This window comes from Thunnus thynnus, chromosome 4, assembly GCF_963924715.1.
Source record: "Thunnus thynnus chromosome 4, fThuThy2.1, whole genome shotgun sequence".
NCBI classification, from domain to species: Eukaryota; Metazoa; Chordata; class Actinopteri; order Scombriformes; family Scombridae; genus Thunnus; species Thunnus thynnus.
In genome coordinates, this window is record NC_089520.1 from 17,266,964 (window position 1) to 17,290,688 (window position 23,725).

At 39.0% G+C, this 23,725-nt stretch overlaps 3 protein-coding genes across 5 annotated transcripts; 2 read left to right on the forward strand and 1 right to left on the reverse strand.

Annotated features, from left to right (window-relative positions):
• Positions 1–9,064: 9,064 nt before the first annotated feature.
• Positions 9,065–11,533, forward strand: cisha (cytokine inducible SH2-containing protein a). The gene is made up of 3 exons (XM_067587033.1): positions 9,065–9,556; positions 10,219–10,382; positions 10,548–11,533. Exons 1-3 carry the CDS (start codon positions 9,537–9,539, stop codon positions 11,042–11,044), a joined length of 681 nt encoding a protein of 226 aa, XP_067443134.1. The 5' UTR covers positions 9,065–9,536; the 3' UTR covers positions 11,045–11,533.
• On the reverse strand, positions 10,730–18,222 carry hemk1 (HemK methyltransferase family member 1). 3 transcript variants are annotated; one of them, XM_067587030.1, is made up of 11 exons: positions 17,848–18,222; positions 16,428–16,601; positions 16,240–16,331; positions 16,060–16,153; positions 15,829–15,957; positions 14,848–14,912; positions 14,665–14,714; positions 14,474–14,573; positions 12,842–12,937; positions 12,445–12,555; positions 10,730–12,223 (listed from the first exon to the last, which is right to left on the reverse strand). In XM_067587030.1, exons 1-11 carry the CDS (start codon positions 17,908–17,910, stop codon positions 12,160–12,162), a joined length of 1,038 nt encoding a protein of 345 aa, XP_067443131.1. In that variant the 5' UTR covers positions 17,911–18,222; the 3' UTR covers positions 10,730–12,159. The 3 variants fall into 3 exon arrangements, with proteins under 3 accessions (XP_067443131.1, XP_067443130.1, XP_067443133.1); XM_067587029.1 differs by having other exon boundaries at positions 14,474–14,579; positions 17,848–18,215; XM_067587032.1 differs by lacking the exons at positions 14,474–14,573; positions 14,665–14,714 and having other exon boundaries at positions 17,848–18,221.
• Positions 18,223–18,503: 281 nt separating this feature from the next.
• Positions 18,504–23,436, forward strand: nprl2 (NPR2 like, GATOR1 complex subunit). Its single transcript, XM_067587028.1, has 11 exons — positions 18,504–18,874; positions 19,627–19,718; positions 19,862–20,030; positions 20,139–20,247; positions 21,052–21,188; positions 21,514–21,611; positions 21,926–21,962; positions 22,436–22,529; positions 22,672–22,789; positions 22,877–23,019; positions 23,096–23,436. The coding sequence occupies exons 1-11, from the start codon at positions 18,794–18,796 to the stop codon at positions 23,161–23,163; spliced, it is 1,146 nt and encodes a 381-aa protein (XP_067443129.1). The 5' UTR covers positions 18,504–18,793; the 3' UTR covers positions 23,164–23,436.
• Positions 23,437–23,725: the final 289 nt, after the last annotated feature.

Sequence of the window (23,725 nt, forward strand, 5' to 3'; positions counted from 1 at the left end):
TCTGCTCTTTTAAGCCTCTGAAATTACCTCATCCGTAGGATGTAATCTGTGCAATCTTGCCTTCACAAGCTTCCTCTGCTGCGTTGCACACATGTCTCTGCAAAGTACAGACGACACACTGGACTACAAACTCAAGGTCACTCGAGGTCTCGAGATCGCTCTACTACTGAGAAGAATGGTTCCTCTTTACTTGTAGTTGAGTCAACTAATTGGCTGAAAAAGTCTTGATTGATAATTGATTTAAAACATTTATAGGTGATTATTGAGGGGGCTAATATTACTCAGTGACCACTCAAAAAAGTATTGTTACGTTTTAAACATCAGGCCTTACATCAATTCACAAATATCCACAAATAAGCACAACATTTTAGTCCTCCTGCATGACTGTATCCATCTGCAAAGGGACAATAAAAACTGAGATTTTTTTAAACTTAATCAGATAATTAATAAGTTTAAATTCTATCATTGGATGCATTTTTTTTTCAATAAAAGACAGCCTTGCTCAGCGCTTCTTTCCAGGCATGTTCCCAGTGAACAAAGCTGTGTTGATGAATAAGGTTTTCTCTCCGAACGTACAACGGATGAATTTATGTTGCTGATTCCAGGCAACTGAGGCTTTTCTCCGAATCCTCTGGAAACCCCTATTTTTTCCCCTACGTTGGAAGACGACAACAGTTATTCATTGTTTCCCACATCATCATTCCACATAATAATTCTTAGTGAGTTCTGAGTAAGTAGCGTGTTCACACAGGAAATCTTAAGCACATTCAAGATATCAGGATGCAAATATGTGGCGGGAGTGGTGTTGATTTGCGGAGTGAGGTGCTGACAGGCACTATTGTTCTGCAGTCCAATGCCATTATAGAAATGAAAGAGTTGCCCACAGCTGGAAATGATTTAAATTAATTTGTGCACGGATGTGGTGAGACAAGTTTAGGAAGATCTTGGTAAACAAATCAAAGAAGATCTTTGAGGGAATATTTTATTCAATAGGCAGTAATGTTCCAACTGCTGATATTTGCTGGTGCAATTCTTCTAACACTTCCTGTTAGTATAAAATGGTAAGCTATACACATTTTTGTGCACTTGTTGCAAAAAGAATCATGCATATTATTTACAGTTAGTAGTGTATGTAGTATGGAATTGCAGTTGTATGTGAAACTATTGCCAAGGGCAAATTTCCCCTCAAGGACAATAAAGTATATCTTATCTTATCTTATCTTATCTTATCTTATCTTATCTTATGAACTGGGAGACAGCAGCTATGTGCCAAACAACAGTGATGTATTAATATGTGAGAAGTAGTGCATACCAACAAAAGCAATTAATTGGGGTTGTTAAACTATACATTGAAAACAACTAATAGTTATGCAGCACCTTTTCCCTTGTTTAATATGCTTTAAAATGGGTGTACCAATAGCTACAGGTGGCCATCATGGAATATATATACTACCAAACCATTTTGTACCAAACCATGTAAAGCCTCAAATACATGTTTTTTTTTATCAACACTGTTGTAAGATAGAAGCAATATGAAAGCAAATTCCAAATAAAATCTTGTTTATATTGTGTGGTATTACACCTTTTTGGTTCAGATTTGTGTATTTTTATTCAGCACACAGGTTTTAATGCATATGGACAAACTTCCTCTTACATGTCTAATTATCCTACTTAGGATGTAGTCAATGTTGTTAGTGACCTGTTATGTTGACATAAACATGGGATAACTAATAAGAAAAATGTCACCCAAAGTAATTTGTTCTCCTATCACGGAGCTTTTGTAAATTAAACCATCAACTGTACATCCAGTCCATAGTCAGCGCCCTCTTATCGTGGCAATAAAGCAGAGTGAGTCTGCTGCATTTGAAAAACTGCCCTGTATTGAATTAACTGCATAAAAATCGATTCAGCAGGAGTACTGGCCAGGGTGTTCTGAGTGCACAGTAAAAATCTGCAACCATGGGTGCACCATCAAACGATAAAGATTGATTTCTGCTCTTTTAAGCTTCTGAAGTTACCTCAGCTGTGGGGTGTAATCTGTAAAGATACTGTAAACATCTTCCCTTCATAACCTTCCTCTGCTGCGTCGTACACACACCGCTGCAAAGCACAGATGACACTGGACTACATACTCAAGGTCACTCGAGGTCTCGAGATCGCTCTACTACTGAGAAGAATGATTCCTCTTTACTTGTAGTTGAGTCGACTAAATGGCTGAAAAAGTCTTGACAGATAATTGATTTAAAACATTTATAGGCGATTATTTGTTTTTATTTTCTTTCTATTGAGGGGGCTAATATTACTCAGTGACAACTTAAAAAAGTATTGTTACATTTTAAACATCAGGCCTTACATCAATTCAAAAATTTGCACAAATAAGCGCAACATTTTAGTCCTCCTGCATGACTGTATCCATCTGCAAAGGGACAATAAAAACTGAGATTTTTTAAACTTAATCAGATAATCATTAAGTTTAAATTCTATCATTGGATGCATTTTTTTTCAATAAAAGACAGCCTTGCTCAGCGCTTCTTTCCAGGCATGTTCCCAGTGAACAAAGCTGTGTTGATGAATAAGGTTTTCTCTCCGAACGTACAACGGATGAATTTATGTTGCTGACTCCAGGCATTAGAGGCTTTTCTTCGAATCTTCTGGAAACCCCTATTTTTTCCCCTACGTTGGAAGACGACAACAGTTATTCATTGTTTCCCACATCATCATTCCACATAATAATTCTTAGTGAGTTCTGAGTAAGTAGCGTGTTCACACAGGAAAAGTTTAGCACATTCAAGATATCAGGATGCAAATATGTGGCGTGTGTGGTGTTGATTTGCGGAGTGAGGTGCTGACAGGCACTATTGTCCTGCAGTCCAATGCCATTACAGAAATGAAAAAGTTGCCCACAGCTGGAAATAATTAAAATTAATTTGTGTATGGATGTGATGAGACAACTTTAGGAAAATCTTGGAAAACAAAACAAAGAAGATCTTTGAGGGAATATTTTATTCAATAGGCAGTAATGTTCCAACTGCTGATATTTGCTGGTGCAATTCTTGTAACACTTCCGGTTAGTATAAAACAGTAAGCTATACGCATTTTTGTGCACTTGTTGCAAAAAGAATCATGCATATTATTTACATTTAGTAGTGTATATAGTATGGAATTGGGAGACAGCAGCAAACAATTAATAGTTATGCAGTGCCTTTTCCCTTGTTTAATCTGCTTTAATCTGCTTTAAAATGGGTGTTAAAAGTAGCTACCAATAGTAATATGTGGCCATAATGGGATATCTACACTACCAAACCATTTTGTGCAAACAAATATAAAAAATATTTACACTGAAACTGGAGATGCACAAGTGTTGCTGCACCTAAGGAAAGAGGGTGTAAGTCTTGATTGAAGTGATAGTTAAACTGTTGATCACAGGTTGTTCGCTACATTTCACTGGAGAGCTCAGATTATTAAAAACAGGAATGACAAACATGGGGATGAAAAGTGTAAAACCTAATCCCGTTTATTTTAGGAAGTGTCCCAAAATGACCTTTGTTGCTAGATAAATCAGATAATGTTATAATTGCCTCTGTATGCCTCTAGTTCCAGCATCAGTACAGTATAACATCATTATAATTGAATCTACATGATGGTTGAAATCCAAGAAAGGAATGGGTTTTAAGTCAAAAATAAAAAAAGAAGACTCTGCACACTTAAGCTCAATATAAATATTTAATAATAAAGCCAAACATTCGAGCACTAGACCTTCATCAAGGCAAATGTTTGATAAATGGGAATTTCAAAGCTTATAATTACATTAAACTGAGCATAATTGTGCTTTTCTATGCAAGTACATGTGGCAAATGCATTTCAGAGTTGGAGCTGCTAAAGTTCAAACTGGAGCTGAAACAATTAGTTCATCTACAGAAAATAAATCCGCAATTATATTGATAATCTAGTCATCATAAGTAATTTCTTTAAGCAAAAATTATCTGCATCTAGCTTCTCAAATGTGAAAATTTTCTATTTTTTTGTCCGACATGATGGTAAACTGAATGTCTTTGGGTTTAAAACTGTTGATCGGACAAAACAAGACATTCTAAGACGTCACTTTGTGCTCTGTGTCAAGTGGCAATTAAGCAGGTGAACCCAAGTGCAAACACTGACAGGCCAGAGACAGGGTTGGAATGAAAGGGTGTTTATTTTCAGAATGGCAGGGTTAGTCAGCCAGGTGAGGCCCAGGGAACAGTTCACAGCAGAGCCAGGTGGAGATCTAAAGGTGAAGAATGGAGCTTGGTGGGTCCAGGTTAGGGGAGTGGAGCAGACAAAATGAGGCGAGGTCCAGGAGACAGGGGCCAGAGGGCAGAGTAGACGGAACTGCAGGGAAGTGGGAATAAGGTTCAGACTGTGTATGAAGCAACAAACAACTAGCAAATAAGATCAGGAACAAACGGCTGGAAGCGTGGCACTGACTCAAGCAGAGACTACAATCTTGCAGAGTGGATGTGGCAGAGCTGAGAATATATAGGCAGGGTTGATTGCAGGATGAGGTGCAGCTGGTGGTGCTCTGCTCTGACTCCGGCACACCTGTCTCCACTCAAACAATCAGACACACACACACACACACAGGGAGAAGAGGGAGAGAGCCACTGTGACTGTCTGTCATTAAGTGACAGTTAGGATAACATGGAAGTAGATGTGGAGGGAGTGTCAGGGGAGACAGCAGGAGTAGATGTAACACTCTGGGAACTTGTCACAGGTATTTTTTGCAGCCTTTGTCCAAATTCACAGGAAACTCCAGAAATACAACAACCACAATTTGGACTTTAAGTGTGCGGATCCTTCCTCTCTTGCACTGTCGTGAGTGCAATAATCTTGTCAAAATGAGTCCGTCAAAAATATAAAATTGTGCTCAGGTATGAAAACAAAAATGGGACATTACTGAGAACATGGAGAAAGGGAGGTTCATTTGGACCTTTTCATCTTTGGATTCTTGGTAAACTTCCAGCCTACCTTATAAAATGTTCTCCAGTTACCAAACGAGATCATCCAGATGGCTAATCTTTAATGTTCCCAGAATCTGAACATGACAAAACTGCCTATTATGCGTTTGGGGATTGAAATAAAGTACAACACCCTTCACTTAGAAACACTGCCATCACGCCAAGCATTCAAACATTGCTCAAACATTCACAAAATGCTTTACGAGGACTGTAATTGCTTTATATAGACAAGCACGTTTGTTTTGTAATGTTATACTGCATGTGATTGTCTTAAACTGACTTTGTTTGTTCCCATGCTAACTATTTCATGTAAAATGTTCATGTTGATGATAGTGTAATAGTCAGGTGGTTTCCGAGCAATTTCATCAGTGAGATGCGTTTTCAGTGCACTAACGTTCCGAATATTACAAACGTCAGTTGGTCCTGTACAGCAGTCAAATAGCAGGAATTACATGCTAACGTTACTTAATTGTTTTCAGCAAAGTTTCTTGTGTGAGGGGGAGCTTCTGTGCATTTAATTTTTACATGTTAGCTTTTGTTTAAATATTGTTTTGTGTGGATTTGAATGTGTTCACAATTTAATATTATTCAATATAATTCAAATTCACTGATTGGCGGTACCTTATTGTTGCTGTAACGGTATTATATTGACAATTTTTTTTTCTGAGCTAAGCAGTGGTTCTATTTTGTACGTGCTCTGCCCTCTAACGGGCTTTGCTATTGGTTTACCCTTCAAAGCTCCGCCTTGGCACCTGAGACAGATCTTTGCACTCAACATCTAGTAAGGACAGAAGGAAGCAACCACACACCATCCTCCCACTATAAAACCCCAGCGTACTCGCTGTTCGTCTCCCTTTTTCACTCAGCCACCTAGACTATGGATCTCTGCGAGTTCAAGTCACTTCCGGCCTACTTTACACATTTCCACCCCTACGGCTGATGATACCGCTGCTCCACAAGACTCGGATGAAGCACTTATCCGTGATTGAGGTGACGCCAGAGAGTCTGGGTGCCAGGTGTTTCCTGGACCTGATCCAGTTGGCAGTATTGGGTCCATGGCCAATTTCGGACCTGACCTGAGGCACGGGGTCCCATTCTCTCATATCCTGTTCTGAGATGGCGCCTTAGGGTTGAGAGGGCGAAACTGAGTGGCTTTGGCTCCTGACCAAAATGCACAATTCAAAATGCAGGTGCCTCTTCCACCTGTAGGGCTTATAGAGCATGCTGGCAGGTGTTTGCAGGCTGGCATGAGACTAAGGCTCTCAATACGTGTCCGTGCCCCCAGTATTCTGGATTTTCTGACGGAGGTCGTGCGGCATCCATCTTGGGGGTGTTTGCAGCAGCGATTACGCTTGGCCATGATGGCTTTGACTGTTTCACAACCAGAGGCCATCCAGTTGTGAAATGCTTCCTACAGGGGGCCCGCAGACCCAGAGGCCCTCTACCCATCGCCTTGTTCCTCAGTGGGACCTTGAGGCAGTTCTGGACCATCTGTCAGGGCCACCTTTTGAGCCACTGGAGCAGGTCGACCTGGATGTGCTGAATATTAAAACACTGCAACTCTTTGCTCTCACTTCAGCGAAGAGGGCGGGGGACCTCTGTGCCTTATATGTGCGTCCCTCATGCATGCCCATCAGGATAAGATTGAAGTTACACCCAAACCTGTCCTTCCGGCCCAAGGTCATCAACACCTTGTTCAGGTCGAGGGTTATCTGCCTAAGAGCGTTCTTTCCCTCTCCTCACGCTAACAGGGAGGAAGAGCACCTTCATACCCCGTGCCCTGTGCGAGCGACTGATACCTTTTCTGTTTTTCCAGCTTGTTTTTCTCTCTTTGCAGTTTGGTAATCAATTGTCAGACTCACTGCTATTTTTTCTTTGTCTTTTGCCACTTTGTGGCTGGGTCCGGATTAGTGTTCAGTTCGGGCCCAGCTGGGAGTACATCTCATCCCTAACAGCCTTCGCCTTTGGTGAAAACCAGTGGTGAAGCCCGTTAGAGGGCAGAGCACGTACAAAATAGAAATAGTAGTTACCAGGATGTGACTCTTATTCAATGAGTATTCATGGAGCCCTCTAACTACAGGCCCAGCTGGTACATCTTATTTTTGTTGCAGGGTTTCAAAGGGAGATGAGCAGTGAGTATGCTGGGGTTTCATAGTGGGAGGATGGTGAGTGTTTGCTACCTCCTGATTGGGCGGTGAGTGCAGAGATCTTTCTCAGGTGCCAAGGCGGAGCATTGAAGGGTAAACCAATAGCAAAGCCCGTTAGAGGGCAGAACTCAAAGAACTGGAGTAACATCCAGGTAACTACTATTGCTTCAGCATACCCTACTGGTGATACATGGTTATAACACATCTGTCAAATGGCTTTTTACAGTTACTGTACGTTCAGTCTTGTGTTCCTGCATTACTGACATTACTTGTAGTGACTATCCGAAAAACGAACTTAATTAGTCACTTAATGTTTGCTTGAGGAATGTTGTCGACGCATATCCACTTAAAATAAACAATGTCAACAAGTGTTCTTCTTTGGGGTGATGTTCCCATTTATTGCAGAGATTGAATATTCACAAAAACAGTACTTTACTGCTTATGAGGTCTTGTTTGATGCTGAGTTTGAGACAAAGCTGGATTACGGTAAGAACCATGTGATCCCCATCACCTACAGGGTCATACTCTGATTGTCTGTTCATTTAAAACACCTGTTGCTGTGCTGCCTATAACCACGTGAACAGAACCTATACTACACCCATGTGGTCAGACTGAGCTACATACAGACACATTTATTATTCAAATTCAAATGGATCTTACATTACTTGTTTGTTACTCCCCCACAGAAAAAGTCCCCTCCCCTCCCTCCCAAAAAAAGAAATTTTCACCAGCTGCCACAGATAAAAGTGTGTAGTCTACAAGATTAATAATAAATAAAAGTATACTTCACAAAGATGATTGCGGTGTCCTTTTTTCTTTCTGAACTAGAGAACATAATTGTTCAACCGCATCCAACAGGGATAGATAAAGTCCACAAGACTTCTCAGAAAAAAGCTCATTTCAGGATTTCTTGGAAAAACTTGAGACTCAGCTATTCAGTATCAACACGCTCTAGTGGACATGGCTATGATTATGATACAAAATAGTTTCATGTGTTGCTTTGATTCCAACCTACCACATGTGTGTGTGATGGCTCCGACTATTGTTGGAATAAATATTTTCTAAACGTTTGTCTTGAACAGGATGTTCCTCAGATTGTGGTAAAAAAAAAAAAAAAAAAAAAAAAAAAAAAAAAGAAAAGAAAAGAAAGAAAGAGAAAAAAAAAATCGAGCATCAGAACTGCACTCAGAAACCTTTATTCTGGCAACTGTGATAAGATATCATGCAGGAGAAAGAGGCAGGCTGATGTGGAAGCAAGGATTTCCTAGATAGATTCCCTAGAAAAGAAATATCAGGAGAAATTAAATGAGAAACGCACACTTTACATTGCCAACATTATAGGAAACTAGCCTACTGCAATCACCCGGTTTGACAAATCAACCCTAATCCAATACAAAAAGACACAAAGTGGAACCAACCGTGAGCAAAATGTTATCTGGTCTAACAGTAGAGTTAACCCATTTTTTAGTTTATTGTCACAATAACAACTTGTTTTCTCGAGCGTGGCTAATTACTCCGACAAACCTCCGAGAACCAGGATCGAGGGAAATCTATATTACTGGAAATTGCCTGTGTGCATTCCTATTATCTTTAATGTTGAGGCGGTGAATTCCCAGAATGAAGGCTCTGTCAGGGCCGCCCGGTGGGGCGGAGTCAAACCCTGCGATTATTCCTGGAAAGCGGATAGGGAGAAGCTGCCGCGCGATTCCTGGGAGCGAGCGCCGGTTCAGCGAAGGCAGAAGCCGCCGGGTGAAACGGAGGGGGGTTGGGGGGGTAGAGATGAACCACAAAAACACGACACATAAAAAAAAATAATAATAACGAGGCTAGGGCACTTTTACTCCGAAAAGTCACCATAAAAACAACCCGTTTCACCTGTTAAAAACTCGTCCTTTCGTATCCGAGTTGTCGCAGCGCGGTGCGACCGGCGGCGGTTGATGCGGAATAGGAGTTGGTGCGGCCGGCGTGACGTCAGAGCCGCCGGTGCTGTGAAGAGTTCTCAGAATAGACTTCTAGGAAACGGTAAATTTTAAAAGCCAAGCCTTTACACTCTGTCCTTCACACATTTGGATCCCATTCTGGTGACAACACACTCCAAAGCGCAGCTAGAGAGTTCATGTTTTAAATTAATCCAGTTTTTTAAAAAATCTTTAGATTATAAATTGTTAGTGTTATATAAACTGCAGGACCAGACTCTGGTTGGTAACGCGAGGCTCTTCGTGTCTTTATATCGCGTATAATAGGACTATTCATACCAAAAAAAAACCCCGATGTTAAAGCTTATTCTTCGTAGAAGTATTTTTTCGTAGACATAAACTCCGTTTTTATCGGTTTTCGCTGTTTTCGGAGGAAGAATTACTGGCTGGATTTTAGTCCAGAGGATTCAAGAAATAGCATGATTCTTTGTGTACCAGGGTGAGTAGACTTGTTTCTGTTTTCTCTTCAGTTGTCTGTAAAGAACATATCGGCAAATAATTCCATTCGTAAAAGAAGTGTACTCTTAATTAAGGTTAAGTTATAAAGTAAGAGAACTAAACTACATTAAACAAATCCTCAGAGAGGGAACAATGAGTCCGAATTACATTAACTAATTATAAAAAAAATAAAATGACCTTTATTAGAAACGTATTAATACAGTTTGTAGTAATGATACAGTATATGTATTCATTTTTATTTAACCAAGAAAGCCTGATTGAGATTTTAAATGTTTTTAAAGAGTGTCCTGGTCAAGATACGCAGCAGTAACAAACAGATCAGATAAACACAAAATGTGTCACAAAACAGGAATTAAAGACCAAGATCAGATTAAAAGTGATTTTAAATCATGAATAATAAATCATACTGAATATTCACATATTTTCTGGTTGTTAAGATAATACTGGACAGTGATTTGACTGTAGTGTATGTCTCCTTCTTATTAATATACTTCTCTATTTGCTATAATTATGAAGCAATAGACAATGAACTATAAATAATACATTATTTTTATTCATGAACAAATGTGGAGAAGCAGAATGACTATTTATGGTGTTTATTTATGCATGTTAAACCATATCTATCTTCCATTTTAATTCCAGTCCTAGAGCTCTTCTGCCCGCTGTTCCATCCACTGAAGCCCCACGGGGCATGCGGGCAGGGACTGTGCCTCCTACCCCTTGCCTTCAAAGCACCCCTCCGCTATGGGACCCTACAAAAGACCTGCGAGCGATTGCAAGCAACTTCTGCTATCTAGAAAATTCAGGTACAGTATGCACACATTTGCACAAGCCTTTCCAGGGCACATTTCAGTCCTCTGCTGTAAGAGATTTGGTTTTTGGACTTAACTGCTAAATAAACATCAAGCAACATGGAAAAAAAAACATTGAAATCTTCTGAGTGACTAATACTTATGAATTTGTGTGTGTAGGATGGTACTGGGGAGCTATTACTGCAGCACAGGCCCATGCTGCTCTTCAAGAGGCATCTGAAGGAGCTTTTCTGGTACGGGACAGCAGCCACCCTCTGTACATGCTGACCCTCTCGGTCAGGACCGCACGTGGTCCCACAAGTATACGGATCCAGTACAGCGGTGCCCGGTTTTTGCTCGACTCCAGCTCCCCGGCCAGACCCAACCTGTCATCCTTCCCCAACGTGCCCAGCCTGGTGCAGCACTACATGGGACCACAGAGGAAAGCAGAGGAGGGGAAGGTGGAGGAGGAGGCCCCTTCCAAACCCTCTCTGCAGACAATTCAGGAGACATCTGTGGTATTGAAACTGAAGCGGGCTGTGTACAAGCCCCAGGGCCTCCCCTCGTTACAGCATCTCACACGTCTCGTCATTAACAGGCACTCTGACTGTCCTGACCAGCTACCACTCCCGAGGCCTCTCCTGCGCTTCATACAGGACTATCCCTTCAAGGTATGAGGAATCCCTGAACTCTCTTACTCTGGCTGAATCTGATTAAGTATGCTGAAGTATACTTAAAGGAAAAAAAAAACTGTCAAAACGGGTCCTTTGTGCCTGTAAATGACATTGCTGCTCCAGACGTTGGAGGCCAGTCACAAAAATACTGGACACAGGGTCATGTTTTTGCTGACGAAATATGTACAAATTCAGTTGATACTGACGCGTCTGGTTTCAGACTTAATCTGTCAAGGACTGGGCTGTGAAGCACCCTCGAAAAAGACGACATGCGAGCAAACCTCAGTACTGTAATCACTTATTTCATGATAGATGTGGAAATTGTCCACGTCTGCTTTACCCTCATCAGTTCTGGATGTACATACTGTTCCTGAGAAGTACACTGATTCCATTGAGACATCTTTTGCGCCATTTTATTTTTCTCAGTAAAGCATTTTTTCTACCTTTTACATGTGTACATTTTTTCTATTAAAGTAACCATTTGGAGTCTAACCTTGCTGTCTTTATCATCCTTTTCTCTTGTATTGCTTAAAATGCCAGTATTACTCACCGGTTATAGAGAAATACTGTGATCATCACCACATGATGACTGCTCTTGTGACATTTGTTACGAAATATTTTTTGCCTTCAATCACCTTTGAAACACAAAGACTTTGTGGCCTTTGAGCTTTAAGTGTGTGAGACGCAGATTGTGTGAGGAGGTAAAGGCCACATTGTGTGTTTTTGCTCAACAATGCGTACAGCTTGCATCTGAGTCAGCGCGTGGACAAGCGAAGGGGAGGACCATTCATCAGCGGATTCACAGAACTACTGAATGCTTCCTGGGAGGAGGGTGAGATTCTGAGAGGGAGGGTTCTAAGAAAAGCCTTGGTAATTACCTTCAGCTTTGAGCTGCTTTTGTGCCATCTCGCACACATATTTATTGTGGCGCAGGATGTAATCACAAATGTTAACAGATTGAAAGTGCAACAGTGACATGAAAATCATTTGAGCTTCTACAAAGTGTGAATTTAGTCTGATTAAATCAGTGCGAATGCATGCTTGGCAGCTCAGTGGGGGTAGGGGAGCAGAGGCTATGGTGACCTGGACTAAAGCCAGCGTAATAGGATCTCAGTTTCTCAATCCAGATCCAGCTCGTGGTCCTTGTTTGACTTCTTTTTCTGAAGGATGCAGAATCGTGGCCTAAGAAACAAAAACAAATCAGTGTCATAGAAGGAAGCACAGAGCTTAATTTTTTAATTGAGTTAAGATTTTGTCGGTGCAGCTTTTTACTTTAAGTCAAATAGACTCTGATGGGCCTACAGTACTGACTACACTTCAGCATAAAGTCACAGCATGATGGCAGAATGATTTAATGATGCTGTGGTGTCGGACATAAAGGCTGAGAGATTCTTTGGACAGACCTGCCGGTGATGTCGTGTCGTGCCTCCACATAATGCAGCTCTTCCACATTTACCTCCACCCACTGTCGAATGAGCGGGGGGTGTTTGGGGTCCACCTCCAAGTAAACACGACTGTTATTCACAAGAAAAAGAACACAAAATTGATTAAAATGTAATTATCAACAGGACAGGATTATCAGAATTAGCCCTGAGAGGAGCGCAGTGGCACATGTCTGGAACTGTATTCACTGGAAGTCTCTTAAAAAGCTTAACTCATTAAAGAGGCAACACGATACATGTGTTTTTCAGAACATGCTGTTCTTGTGACAAGCCGCCGCCGCTGCCGCTGTTAGGAATTAAACCCAGGTGCATTTGTCTGTGTGTGTGCTCGCTTGTGCCGGGCAGCGGGGCTCCTTACCCATAATTTGATAGAATCTGTGGAGCCAACGTCAAAATCTGTTTGATCACTTTCAAGCCATCTTTGCCTCCATCTAAAGCAGTGTGGTCTTCAAACCTGGGAGAAGCAGACAGATTTCACTTGAATACATCCACTCAATCTCACGTGTTTAAAAAGAATACAATTATATGGACGCTTAATACACTGGCGCAAATGAAGGTTTTTAAATTTAGAGCATTTTCAGACTTTATCTTTGGTTAATGTGAAAGAAACATCAGATTTAATACATACAATTTCATTTTAGCATTTATAAGCAGTATATAAACAGTTCATACTGTTAATACTGCACATTATAACACACTACACTGTCCTACAAAGATGAAATGCAGTAACTACATATTTAGTCAAGTCAATTTAGTCAAGTCCATAATTTTACTTGTTGATATGTGTAATATGTATTTTTTTTGTATAATCTGAATGAAAACAGCATGTTACAACAAAATACAGCTAAAAACCAAGAGAGCTAAACCCAGTTAATGTTAAAGCCCCCCCCCCTTTCCCCTTCCCCCAATCTTGCTGCATCCTGTTGTTGAAATATATTAATTTTGATTGACTAACATCTTCGTTATTTAGTTTATCATAAAATAAATAAGGTAGTATCTAAATCCGGTCAAGTAACTGCCTAGTTTAGCAGAGTAGCATTGTGCTATCTCAGCTTTTGACTCCAGTGGAGTTCACGATTTGGGCAGTTAAACTTCTTTTTAAAATACATATTTAAATGTATTCAATTGTAAATTAATTTATTATATTGATTTTCCATTAACACACGGTGGATGGAAAGCTGAAAGAAACTATTTTTTCACTTTAGATAATGACCCACAAAGTACAGCAGGATTCTTCCCAATTTACAATGTAATTTTCTGTAGTAGCTGTGTAGCAGTACAGTACGTACTGATGCAGGTGTGAGGCAAGGCAAGATATGAAGTTAGGGAATAAGGGAATAACAATCTGGGAATTTATACTGTAGGTATACTAACAGCCTACCTATATTCTAATGTTAGAGGGTACAGTATAACAATCTGGTGTTTGGGAGGAATTTTAATTCAGAATTTATACTGTAAATATGTTTTACTACCAGGTACCTATTCTATTATGGGGTATCTACATGTATTTATTGGTACATATTGTACTGGTACACTGTTATTGCACCATATTGCAAAATAAAAATACATTACATCCTATCCATCTGTTACCCAGTTAGCCCGAAAACATTAAACCCTTTATTCTCAACTTCAGCTTTTCTGTAATTAATATCTGCCTTTGTAGGGCTGTATAATGCCGCTTATATGCAGATATAAGGGCATTTTGTAAGGATATGCAAGGATATGTTCATGTGTGTAATAATATATCATTAAATATGACTACAGCAATGTTATACAATGATTCATTAACTGTTTATACCCTCAGTTATAGAAGCTTTACATTAAATATTTTAATAAACACTTTTAAAAATGCCCTTATTTTTCTTACAACTGCTTTAGAGTTTGTTACAGTGTGTTATAAACCATTTCAGTGTTTCTAAACTGTTTGTTGATGGTAAATAGGCTGAAATAAAGTGTTTCTAAATTACTACCAATTACCAGTCTTAGTCACCATAAAATTTCAGGTTCCAGTGACGTCATATCCTCTGAGAACAGATACGGAGGGTTACTGACCAAAACTGAAACAGGGTTGCAGAGGCTCAACACAGTTTCTGCATCTGACAAAACACAAAACATTTTCATCAGCAATGTGTTTAGGTGTGTTATTCAACAATACAGCATTTACACTGCCTTCATTTTCACCTTTTAAGACATCGGTATGATGAATCTGTAATCTGTCCTGAAGTCCCAACCTGTAGAAGAAAATCCTTTATCAGTATTTGTGCATATTGTGTACAACCTGATTTAAAAAAGCATTCATTGTTAGTCTTTAACTTACATGCAATAAAGGTAAAGAATATTTACAATGTGATATGGAATAATTACCTTAACGCATTCTCTCTTGTTAAATCCACCGCATCCTGGCTTTGATCCAAGGCAATGACTGTAAGCTAAACAAACATAGAAATCACCTGCTGTTTACTCTTTGGGTTCAACTACCATTTGTCTCCATGACATTTTTATTACTTCACATTCTGTTAATAGTGGAGACATAAAAACTATGCAGACATGGCTAAAATTATGACATGATACTATAAAGTAAGTAATCATGTGGACTGCACACTGGCTCGCTTACTGCTGAAATATTCATATACACCTTTTTGCTCTACATAACCTGGGGATGCAGCTACCAGTTATTTTCATTACAGATTAATTTCCCAATTATTTTCTCGATTAATCGATTATTTGTTTTGTCAATAAAATGTATGAGAATTGAAAAAAAAACATCCATGATCAACCAATTAATTAATCAACTAAATGTTTCAGCTCTAACACGACCTTCGGCAGGTAGTATATGAACAAGCACCACAATCGTTCCATATTCATGCTGGGTATATTATCCAATCAGAGGACCACAAAAATTAGGTCAATTAGTGAATGACCTTTGTAATTTTCCTTTTGATAGAATAATGAAAACATGCATTCTAAATTTAATTATCTAGATAGAAATGTGTGTGATTTCTTAAGGTGTTTCATTCTCTAATTGATCAAATTTTAGTGGTCCTCTGATTTGCTCATTTACCCAGCATCTATATATATGTAAAGTACTATTGTGGTGCCAAAACGTAAAAAATATACCAACAGTAAGCAAGAAAGTTAGTGAGAGTTTTAAATTTATATTCAAGTTTCCACACTTTCAAGTGTGCAGAGATTTTTTCAATACTTGATATTGACCACAACAGTTACTTAATTATTGGAATTGTAACAGATACATTTTTATCTATTGATCTGTTAATCGACTAATCATTACTTATTACTAAACACTAAAAAAATGAATCTGTTGCCTACAGTGAACACAAACCTAACCTGAGGTAGACTATACAGCAGACTGAGAGAAATGGCACCAGAGCCACATCCCACTTCCAAGCATGTATGCTGGACGTCTCCATCCGTTTGCTTCATCTGCAGATCGGACAGCACAAGTTCGACCAACTCCTGCACCAACGAACAGAGAAAACACAGCTCTGGTTATGTGTGATAACTGGATTTTCACTGTACATTGTTTGCTTGTGTGGCCTGTTTTTGTCCTCTCCAAACCTCTGTTTCAGGTCGTGGTATGAAGACAGGAGGTCTCATCTTCAATGTCAGATCTCTGAAGTCCCACTCCTCAATCACATACTGCACAGGCATTCTACACCAAACATATGAATTACTAAAAGTTAAAAAATAACACCTGAATACATGCTTATACGGAAGTTTATGTAGAAACTTAATTACCTGGAGAGGCGTCTAGTGCAGAGCTTCCACATCTGCTCTATTTTTTCTTGGCTTAGAAACTCTGTTAACTTCTTCTGTTCAAGAATTTCTATCTGAAAGAGGTACAGAGAGACATGCTTTTAAATGTGCATGCGGGTTTTAGGACATTATTTCTGGCAACGTAGAGTGAGCTTAGCAAAATGTCTCACAGTTTTAGCTCCGAGCAGATGAGCAATGATGTACTGGCTGGAGTGGTCGGGCTCAGTGACACCTTTCTCCTCAAAGTGTCTCTTCCATAAGTCCACTGCCTGAAGTGCTGTGATCCTGCCTGCAGGGAAGGCTGGAGCGCTGCATGCACGCACTGCATGGGAGCCCCAAAATCCCTAAAAGCATTGGATTTAAGAGTTTCTAATTAGCACAAATTAAAAACGATCATGCATCCCAACAGTGGCCTAATTTGTTGATATCCCTAACCAGCACTTCCTGAGGGGAAGTGCTCAGACACCACTGATTGACTTACACTCAAGATACATATCTCACCCACAATGTATTGTCAGCTTGAATCACTTCTTATTGACGAACAAGGGATCTTCCTCGATGATTCATGATCATCAGCTTGATCAAGCTTTGACTGCAACGTCTATACTGTTTGGTTCAGCTAGTAATCATGACTCAAATAGCTTTTTATGGTGTTATTTATTTGTTGTGTACTGTGAATGCAATGTCTTTGTTGTTTGCTGTCTGTATGAGTTCACTTGGTGGCAAATAAATTTCCTCTTTGAGGATTAATGAAGCCGTCTAATCTAATCTAAACTGTACACAGTTACCAGTTAATTAAATACACAATCTAATGCAATCCAATGGAGAACTGCATGATATAGAGAGGTGTTTATAATATTTGGTATGTCATGTGTGTAAAAAAAACTTGATATTGTTTAAATCAATGATCATTTTTGGAATCTTTTAATACACTTAAGTGAGTTAATTTGCGGCTTACAGCTTCTCCAATGTAAGAACTTTTTATTGTAACTGCTTCTTTTTTGACTATTGGTCAAAATAAATAGGTTTAAGGCATAATTTTGGTCTATTTGAAAACTTGTGAAGCCCATCTGATTTTGTAACATACTATATATACTAATCACTTCGTTTTGCATGAATAAATATCTTATTTCCTCTCATATGCATGCCTATTTACATTTTTATTTTTTGCTCCAACCCTGATGATGAAATCAGTGATCCAGGTATCTCTAGTGTTAAATGTGCACAGATTTGATCCAATGTTTGTCCCTTAAATCTTGGCTTTTGTTCAAAATCAATGCTGCCACTGACCCAGTAGTGAGACAACTTGCAATGTAAATAAATGAGGCATTATTCTTGTACTTACATGTGCACCAGTTTGTAAGTTAAGTGGTTCAACCGCTACAATTACAAACTGTACTTGCTGCTAGTACTAATAATTTAGTACTGCTAGTTATTTTTCATTTATCATCAAACCCGTGTTAATTTGTCCTTTCTTTATGCTCATACTACTTCACTACAATAAACATGTATGTCAGTGCAAAGCAGGTTCGCTCCACTGTCTATTTAGCATCCTATTGCACCTGTACAAAGATCAACTGAACCGCTTACCTTTGGCCCAACACTCCTGCGTCCAAAACATCTGTAGCCTGCGCGCAGCGATCTTCTCCACATGGTTACTCTAAACAGACCCTGATCATTGTTTACACAGCGTGTATACGCATCAGCTGCACCCTCACAGCACTCTGTTGACCTATCTGTACAATTTAAAGGTCACTTTTATCGCCCACTATGTAATTTTAACAACATTTCCTGGTACGTTATTTGAGGTTGTTGGTGATAGTTTCTTCACACGGTACGCCGGTGGTGAGAAACGTGTCCACATGCGTCGCAGACTGCGCAGCACTGACTGTAGTGAACAATGTTGCCTTTATGTACAGTCGAAAATATTCAACTGTGAAGCACTCAAACAAAAACAGTAAAGTGGCGATTAACACTGTAAACAATTAACTTTAAAAAAAATCTTAACGTTAGGATAGCCGAGATAATGTAAACCAAGTGAGAAGCTGATAATAAAGCTGAAAAAAATAAGCGTTACTTTATGTATCTACCTCAAAATAGCAAGAGGATACGTTTCCATTGTACGAGGCAATTGCAGATGCATTAAATACGTTAATAAAAGATTACATTTGGCTTAAAATTATTTCAATGTGTTCCCACTGTCTACATAGTGTTTACAACGGCCGTCATTGGCATTAGTAGTTTACGAGGAGCACCTGAAGTCATCATTGTTGTTATTCCCCAGTGTGGTGTGTTGGATGTGACGAGTATTGGAGAGTTATCGGGTAGTTTTTCAATTTAACAGATGAAACTTTAGCAAAGTGCAGTTGTAGCACAATTGTTCGGGCGTTATTTAGACATAAAAAGTGCTAAAAGTATTTCACACGGCGTCGCTAGCACGTCGTTTAACATTAAAGCTGCAAGCTAGCAGCTAGCTTTGGCGGCTAGCACAGACAGGGAAGACACACAGGAGACTCAAACCCTCAAAAACAGGTCTATGATGGGCATGAACACACGAATAGAGTGTATATTCTTCAGTGAGTTTCACCCAACTCTGGGACCAAAAATAACGTATCAAGTAAGTGTGCAAATGAGTCCAACATCACAGATTTTTTAAATGAATAGATATCAGTAATTTGATCATTAATCATAACCAAAGTCACTGCCATTATTATCCTCATCATGATGGTAAAGTTATGCTAATCGTATGATTTGGTATCAGAAACTTCAAAAAGAAGGACATTCATGTATAATATCCACTTATTTTTTTAAATGAGTCAGGTTTATGGGACACTTTTTCAGGTAGATTTACAGTGTTTTCTCCATTGGTAGGAATATTTCACATATTTGATGTAGTAGTTATGCTGATCCCAAAGGTCTTTTCTTCACTTTTTACCAAAATACATCACAGTAATCAGCATCCCCACCTCTGACAATGAAGTTAAAGTCTTTCTTGGAGTTCAGTCACACTTTATGTTAGAAATCTTTTCAGTTATTTCAGTTGCTGTGTTGATTTGCTATTTATTTATTTACTGTTGAGTCCTTTAAATCTAAACTTAAATTGATCTCCAAAGGTGTTTCGGTTGATCATATTCTTAGAAAAAAATGCATTGTAACCTTAAAACTCCAGTAGTGGCACATTTTGTTGTGAGACAGTTGTCCTTGTGTTTGACTGCATGTATAAAGACATTAATATTAGAATAATTGATCTTATTAATGGTTAACAGGTATTTAAGCCCTCTACATATTCTTGTGGTTTAGAGGTGCACAGTACTGCATATAATGTTCTTAATCTATCTGATAGGATGTATTTTTGTCCTCTCCTGACAGGTCCCAGAAGAATATATTTCAAGGGAGCTCTTTGACACGGTCCAGGTTTACATCATTACCAAGCCAGAGCTTCAAAATAAATTAATAACAGTGTATGTTATGTTTTAAGTCTTGTGATTTATTCATTTTTATATCTTGAAATCAGTGTTTTGTTTTTTTTTTTTACATTTTCTTGGTAACGTCTTTCTTGTCATTATCAAGCTTAACATCATCTATCCTATTTATTGCTGTTTAGCACTGCCATGGGCAAAAAGTTAATCGGGTGTCCTGTGTGCATCGAACATAAAAAGTATAGCCGAAACGCCCTCCTGTTCAACCTTGGCCTTGTTTGTGATGCCCAAACCAACACATGTGCCCTCGAGCCAATTGTCAAGAAGCTGTCTGGGTATCTCACTACTCTAGAGGTAGAGGGAAAGTTGCATTCTGCAGTGATGTACTTATCACATATTTTATATGTGTATTGTCTCCTACAATAAGATTATATTACATCTTTTTTCTTTGTTGTGTTGCAGCTGGAGAGTGGATTCATATCCACTGAGGAGAGCAAGCAGAAACTTCTACCCATTATGTCGACCTTGTTAGAAGAGCTTAATGCTACAGGAGCCTGCACCTTACCCATAGGTATTATTTCGTTTCATATTCCGGTTTTATGTGTGGCAAACAGGCATTTGTCTCTTTATTGTGACTGAATGTCACTGAATGTGGAGGTGAAATGTAAATTACGCGTGTGTGCCACAGGAAACAGCCCTGGATGAGAAAGTGTCAGTAGAAAACATTTTCTTCTTCATTCTGTTTATATTTAATTTTGAGAAAATGTGGCACCTAAACTCACTGACCAAAAGGTGAAATTTGGCAATAGTTTGGCGTCAAAAGGGAAAACCTTGACACAGCAGCACCACTTTGTGAGCAGTTATTTAAAGTGTGTGCTGCAAAGAGAGAAGACATATTAAAATTTGTAAAACACATTTTCAATAAACACAAATGAGGTTCTGTCGTATTTCAGGGATGCGAAGGTTAGTTTTCTTGTTAAGTTCAGTTATTTTTCCAGCTGTTTAAAGACAGCATTCAAACTCAAATATTTTGTGAAAAATCAACATATGCTGCAATGTATTTTTAGAGAGGGATATATCTGAACAATCTTAAAAATATCGAGGGTGTGGTATCTAACAAAGTAGACCCTTACCTCTTTTTAAAGAGTTAGAAGGGCATCACTTGCCAAAATGTATAATTTTTGACATTAACGTTAGTGTCATTGCTTTAATTTGCTTGTGATTTGTCTAAAATCTTTTGTGGATTAAGCACAGTAGTGGCTTTGAGTAATGAAATGTATGTCTTGGCATTTTGTATGGCAGCAGCAATAGTTCTCAGATAGTTTTTTTTAAAAACTAGTCACACTATCTTTGTCTGTTCTGTGTCTGTTTGTAGATGAGTCTAACACCATCCACCTAAAGCTGATCCAGATGAGAAAGGATCCGCCGATTGTCCAGGAGTACGATGTGCCTGTCTTCACCCAGTGCAAAGACCACTTTATCAAATCTCAGTGGGATCTCACCACTCAACAGGTACACCTTCTCCATTCCCTCCATGTGTCTGATATCAAGTGACATGATAAGAAATGTGCCAAAATACTAAGAAACACCAGGAGAAAGATAACGATTAAGAGCCTGTTATCAGCTATGCACAAAGTGATATGAATATCTCTGTCACGTTTATTATTTTATGGATGGAAAGGAAACATTTGTGTGAGAGAAGGCGCCATTCATTCACTAATGTGGTATTGTAATATATGATATGTAATGATGAACAGGATTCTATCACATATAATTTAGATGGGGCTCATCAATCCTCAGTATAAACCAGCAATGTTCCTCTGTATTTTAACTGCAGATCCTCCCCTATATTGATGGATTTAGACACATCCAGAAGATCTCTGCTGAAGCAGATGTTGAGCTGAATCTTGTTCGTATCGCTGTGCAAAATCTCCTGTAAGTACATTTCAGTAAATAACAGGCAACACACACCAGTGGTGTCTGAATCACATCAAAAACACCCTCATGCATTGTTTCTATGCACAATAAGATTTCCTGATGCACATCAACGTGTCAGGATAAGCTACTATTCTGTTTCCCAGCACTGATGCGTGTCAGCTCTTCAGGAAAGCTCCTAATTTATTGCATTTGTTTCCTGGATCAGGAAGTGCTTCACAGTGCAGCTGGTGTGTGTTGCACTTCAGTGTGGTAAGACTTTTATTTCCAAATGAACCCACAAAATATATTCAACTGCACCTTTTCATTTACAGGTATTACGGTGTTGTGACCTTGGTGTCAATATTCCAGGTACAAAACTAAACTCACACAGCACAAGATAGTGGACTTTTTTTTTTTTTTTTTTTTTTTTTTTACAGCAATTGTGCATATATAATGTGGTGATACTATTTATGACAAACATTAGGGCTACTCAGGAAAAAAATGTGTGATTTTTGAGAATTAAATCAAAATACTGCAAAAAAAAGTACTAGTATTTTGAGAATTAAGTCTTAATTTTATGAGGAAGAAGTCATTATTTTACAAGAGAAAGTCTTGATATTTTAAAAAAAAAACCTTGTTATTGGTGAAACCTCTAACTTCAAGTCATCCACATACTTCCTTTGACACATTAAAGCTGACAGACTGCTCTCTCCTGTTTTCTGAAATGGAGCGTCAAACTCAAAATATTACCTTTTTTTTCCAGTGTTCACAATAATCTGTCGTAACTACGTAAGGGTAACTTTAGTTTGTTGACTGTCTTGTGTCTTTTTACCTCCTTCCAGTACTCTAATGTGTACTGCACCACCCCCAAAGTCCAGAGCCTCATAGATGACAAGTCCATCCAGGAGGAGTGCCTCAGCTACGTCACTAAGCAGGGTAAATAAGGCCCTGTTCACACCTGGCAGCAACATGTGTCTTGGGTGATCCAATCACAAAGGTCATGATTGTTAAACGCAGGTGTTGTTTGTCCTTTCATTGACATTTATTGCATAGGTTTTTTTTCTTCTGTTGCCGTCAGGTCAGAAGCGCGCCAGTCTGAGAGACGTGTTCCAGCTGTACTGTGGTCTGAGTCCAGGAACCACAGTCCGTGACCTTTGTTCTCGCTACTCGCAGCAGCTTCAAAGAGTTGATGAGAGGTCAGCATCTCTCACTTGATTAGTTACTAAAAGCACTTTATGGTTCTTAAAAAATCAGGTCAGACATGGTTCACATGTGTGTTTCAGGAGGCTGATCCAGTTTGGACTGATGAAGTCTCTCATTCGACGGCTGCAGAAGTATCCGGTGAAGGTGATTCGCGATGAAAGGAGCAGGCCGCCTCGACTCTATACCGGTTGTCATAGTTATGATGAGATCTGCTGCAAAACAGGCAGGTTTTAGGCTCTCTCATTAGCCTGTAACTTATGGTAGCGAACAAGTCTGCTTACAATGTGTTCATTTTACAGGGATCAGCTACCAGGAGCTGGATGAACGTTTGGAAAATGATCCCAACATCGTTGTTTGCTGGAAGTGATGTCACATGAACTGATGCAGACTGGTGCAGGGAGCCGTTTGAATGTAAAATAAAGATGCCTCAACCAAAGATGCCTTCATAGAGAGGAGTTTTGTTGGAATAACGTAAAACATTCATAGTCTTTTGTAATTTTTATGTCAGGTTAGTGTTTTTTTTAATTTCCTTTTCATCAATAATTGTCATCCACATCTGTTTAAAGTCAAGTGAGGAAGGTAATATTTATTAATATTGTACAAAAGAAAATATGTGATTAATAAAAGAGATTATACCACAGTGTGATAGTTTGTCTTAAATCTGCAAAAGATGTCTTTTCATGTTGATTCATTGTTGATGTCATAGTCTGTATCGTTTCAACTGTAGGAATTACCCAAATTCAACTATTTCCTATTACATGACCTACATACTGACATCAGGGAATTCCCATCCACTCTACTCAACATAATAATCCAGATTAGAGCTACAGATTCTGCTTCACCTCTGCAGTGCCAAAGAAGCTTTGGCAGGCCTGTCCACACAAAATAAGTGTTCAAATGCATAGAGTCTTATTTTAAATTGTAGTTGT

What these genes read in the sequence shown, in the direction of transcription:
- cisha (XM_067587033.1), top strand. Translation starts at nt 9,537, where the DNA reads ATGATTCTTTGTGTACCAGG. An exon ending in ATGATTCTTTGTGTACCAGG is followed by an intron (nt 9,557 to 10,218) that starts GTGAGTAGACTT and finishes TTTTAATTCCAG; the next exon opens with TCCTAGAGCTCTTCTGCCCG. An exon ending in CTGCTATCTAGAAAATTCAG is followed by an intron (nt 10,383 to 10,547) that starts GTACAGTATGCA and finishes TTGTGTGTGTAG; the next exon opens with GATGGTACTGGGGAGCTATT.
- hemk1 (XM_067587029.1), bottom strand. Translation starts at nt 17,910, where the DNA reads ATGTGGAGAAGATCGCTGCGCGCAGGCTACAGATGTTTTGGACGCAGG. An exon ending in CTGGAACCTGAAATTTTATG is followed by an intron (nt 12,938 to 14,473) that starts GTGACTAAGACT and finishes TGCTTCTCCCAG; the next exon opens with GTTTGAAGACCACACTGCTT. An exon ending in CGACACGACATCACCGGCAG is followed by an intron (nt 12,224 to 12,444) that starts GTCTGTCCAAAG and finishes TTTGTTTCTTAG; the next exon opens with GCCACGATTCTGCATCCTTC.
- nprl2 (XM_067587028.1), top strand. Translation starts at nt 18,794, where the DNA reads ATGATGGGCATGAACACACGAATAGAGTGTATATTCTTCAGTGAGTTT. An exon ending in ATCGCTGTGCAAAATCTCCT is followed by an intron (nt 21,612 to 21,925) that starts GTAAGTACATTT and finishes TTTCATTTACAG; the next exon opens with GTATTACGGTGTTGTGACCT. An exon ending in TGAGATCTGCTGCAAAACAG is followed by an intron (nt 23,020 to 23,095) that starts GCAGGTTTTAGG and finishes TTCATTTTACAG; the next exon opens with GGATCAGCTACCAGGAGCTG.